This window comes from Bombus bifarius, unplaced genomic scaffold, assembly GCF_011952205.1.
Source record: "Bombus bifarius isolate JDL3187 unplaced genomic scaffold, Bbif_JDL3187 scf7180000009253, whole genome shotgun sequence".
Taxonomy (NCBI): Eukaryota; Metazoa; Arthropoda; class Insecta; order Hymenoptera; family Apidae; genus Bombus; species Bombus bifarius.
In genome coordinates, this window is record NW_022884994.1 from 131,330 (window position 1) to 135,181 (window position 3,852).

The 3,852-nt window shown below is 51.7% G+C and overlaps 1 protein-coding gene across 1 annotated transcript; it reads left to right on the forward strand.

Moving 5' to 3' along the window:
• Positions 1 to 839: 839 nt before the first annotated feature.
• LOC117214901 lies at positions 840 to 1,982 on the forward strand. Its single transcript, XM_033461271.1, has one exon. The coding sequence runs from the start codon at positions 840 to 842 to the stop codon at positions 1,980 to 1,982; it is 1,143 nt and encodes a 380-aa protein (XP_033317162.1).
• The last annotated feature ends 1,870 nt before the right edge of the window (positions 1,983 to 3,852 follow it).

Sequence of the window (3,852 nt, forward strand, 5' to 3'; positions counted from 1 at the left end):
GGTGACATTGTTCAGAGGCAAGCATCCGGACGAGAGTACTTTAATGACTAGGAACAGACTCACTGGGGTTAGGTTGGGTTAGATTCTGGTGTACCTCGACCGTCGATACGTTTATCTACCGTCGGTAAGGTTACCGACCGTGTTAGTGTAAACCGGCTGTGGGTGAAGTCGCAAACTGCGACTGTGCTTATCGGCCGCAGTAAAAATTAAATAATTTGGATTGGCGTTTATAAGACGACACTGGCGAGTTTTTTGGACATGAGTGGGAACATTTGGAAGGACTGATAAAGATCGTACGACGACTGGCTACGTTTACGGACTTTGATAATAATATGGAGAAAGTCAATAAAGGTACAAAATTTACGACTCAGGGAATTTCGGAGCCTCCGGGCCTCGTCGGTGACTCGAGTAGCGTCCCAGGCTCGACCCGACGGTCATCCAGCGACTGGACGAACGGCGAAGCGAAGGTCGGTCCCAGGGCCTCCTCTCGTTCGGTAACCACGACCGGGGATCAAATACGCTTCGCCAAGGAGGAGAAGGGGAAATGAACCCCCACGAGGAGATTCCTGTAGTTCGATGAGGACATAAAGGAAACCATCGAAGAAGTTGGGGTCCCTTCGCAAGCAGCAAAAGGAATAACACCCACCCGCGGAAAGGCGATCCGAATCGTCAAGGAGGAAACCTCGAAAGGCGATAGGATCGTCAAGTACTTAAGGAAAACGCCAGAGGAAGAAATGGCGTTCAGGCCAACGAGAAGTCTGGCCAGAAGCCCGCTAAAGGATGCGTAGAAGCCGTGCAGGAAGTGTGGAGGGAAAGACCACAACCTGCACAAACGCGCCATGCTGCCCGATTTGCAGCAAGGAGGTGGGAGTGAAGTTCGACCATGTTACCGGGTCGTTAGCGAGCCCAGGATACAGGAGACTATTGAGAAGAAGATAAGGATCCTGCAAATCAACCTCAATAGGTGTAGGCTGGCGCAGGATCTCTTGTACCAGCGTGCGATGGAGTTGAGGCCGGATATCGTCGTTATCTCCGAGCCTAACAGGCAGCTCCCATACTGGTACAACGACGCCAAAGGTGACGCGTCGATCTGGGTCACCTTCTTCAATGGGAAACTTCCGGACGGGAGCACGATGGTTAAGGGAGAAAGGGTGGTGGGTATCTGTGCTGGTGACACGTTTCTCATCAGCGGATACTGCTCACCCAACATCGGCAAGCAGGAATATGGCGAGTACATGGACAAGCTGGCATCGATGACTGAGGACGGTACTAGGAACTACGACAAAGTCGTCGTTGCCGGCGATTTTAACACGAAGACGACGTGCTGGGGAGGCACGACCACAGACAAAAGAGGGAGAGTCTTGATGGAGACACTATGTGGTTACGGGGTGTTTCCACTCAGACTCAGCCAGAAATACACGTTCTATAGAAACGGGAGGATGAGTTGCCCTGATATAATCAGCGTCACGAACAGGGTCAACGAGACACACAAGGGAAGCGTCGTTCTAGACTGCTACACGGCCTCGGATCATCGCTACGTTTTGCACGATTTTAGATCGAGGACGACAAGACGAACGACAAAGTGGCAGAAGTACGGAACGAAGGAGTTAGTGCCGGGCGTGATTTTAAACAGATACGACGACTTAACGAGGGAGGACCTTAATAAGGTGGACGATGCGGACAAGGCCGAGCTCTTGCAGAAACGTATCGTGGCAACGTGCGAGGGTACATTGAAGAAAGTGGGCTGTGCGACCAATAAGAAGTACGCGAATTATTGGTGGAGTCCAAAGATCGCGGAATTGAGAGCACAGATCCACAAAGGATTGAGGAAGGTCACAAGTGGAAGAAAGAAGAAGTCCAGCGATCAGCATCTTCTCGTCGACGCTTATAAGGAGACGAGAAGACTGCTTAAAAAGAAGATCGCCCAGAGCAAAGCGAAAGCCTGGACGGAATATTGCAAAATACTGGAGAACGACCCTTGAGATTTCCACTAGCCGTGTTGTGAAGTACCTAGGGGTAGTGTTGGATAGTGCTGGAGGATTCTCCCTCTACCTCGTAGCAGTTTGTGATAAAGCGGAACGGTTCTTGCGCGCCATACGGAGCCTAGTCGCAAACGTCGGCGGGCCCAACGATTTAGTCAGGAGACTGTATTATGGCGTCTGCGAGTCTGTGGTTCTAGCGTACCGATGGCGTACCGATATGGGCCTCCTCCCTGGGAAGAGAAACAAGTCCACAAGATGGCGGCATACTGAGAGCACGCGTTCACGTCGCTCCGTACTTAGTGTTCGAGTTCTTGCGGAAAAGTAAAGAAATCGGGCGAGAAAATAACGCGAAAGTGGAGTGAAAGTGCTCGGAAAGGGAAGTAATAATAAAGAACAGTGGAGATCGCTTTTATAGAAGCGTGAGTGGACATAGAAAAACGTAGCTCAGGTTAGGGCAGAGTGGAAGACATCTTGGGACGGGCGACTGCAGCGCCGCCGCACGGGCTACTTGGTAACTGCGCGCCAACGTTCGTAAAGCAATACGCCGCGGGACCAGCGTCCGCGTTCGTAAAGCGATACGTCGGGGGACTCAGTGTAGGTGTTCGTGAAGCCGCTCTCAGCGGTACTTAGTGTATCCGCGTCCGCAAAGCAACACGCTGCGGTCTAAGTGCCACGTTCGTAAAGTGACACATCAAGACGCAGCAAAAAGCATCCAGTTCTGAAACACAGAGAAGTGCTAGTGCGAGTGCTTGACTAGTGCCGCCATTACGCCTTCGGACTTAGTGTCTCGGCGCGTAAAACAATACGCCGCTGGGACTCTGTCTCGAGCGAGTAAAATAAAAGCAATACGCCGTCGGACTTAGTGCCCGCGCGTGTAGAAAATAATAGTGCAGTGCAAGCAAAAGTGCTTGACCAGTGCCGCCGTTACGCCGTCGGACTTAGTGTCTGTGCGCGTAAAACAATACGCCGCTGGGACTTAGTGTCTGTGCGCGTAAAACAATACGCCGCTGGGACTTAGTGTCTCGGCGCGTAAAACATTACGCCGCTGGGACTCTGTCTCGAGCGAGTAAAATAAAAGCAATACGCCGTCGGACTTAGTGCCCGCACGTGTAGAAAATAATAATAGTGCAGTGCAAGCACAAGTGCTTGACCAGTGCCGCCGTTACGCCGTCGGACTTAGTGTCCGTGCGCGTAAAACAATACGCCGCTGGGACTTTGTCCCGAGTGAGTAAAATAAAAGCAATACGCCGTCGGACTTAGTGCCCGCGCGCGAGAAAGAATAGTGCAGTGCAAATACAAGTGCGTGACTAGTGCCGCCGTTACGCCGTCGGACTTAGTGTCTCTGCGCGCAAAACAATACGCCGCGGGGACTTAGAAATATCAGAATGGCTACGAAGGGTCAATCCCCAACCGCTACAAAAGCAAGAGTGGTTCTCCAACCACTGAAAACGCAAAAGGTGGAGGGGAAAAGCCCGATGCAGGAGAAAAAGAAGAGAACAGAGGAGAAAGAAAAAGGGGAAGAGACGAGGCAGCAGCAATCGCCTGTAGCAGCAGACGAACCCCGCACTGTGCCCGATTTAAGAGCACAGGCAGGGGAAATAGAGAAGGGCGTATTAGCCTTCTGTTTGGACCCAAACAAGAAGGTTAACAAAGAGCAAACCGCAACTATCATGCGGTATTTCCGAGACATGAGAGGGATAGTGGAAGAACTCTTACTCCACAACAGCTACCTCACCGGGAAGTTGGACCAGAGCACCGGCGCGGAGAAGAAAGAAATAGCGACACTGAGTGCCGTCAACAAGACGCTACAAACTAGCAAGCGGCTTGAAACGGCAGTCAACTCAAGGATGGAGCCAAAGCAGCCCTCCTA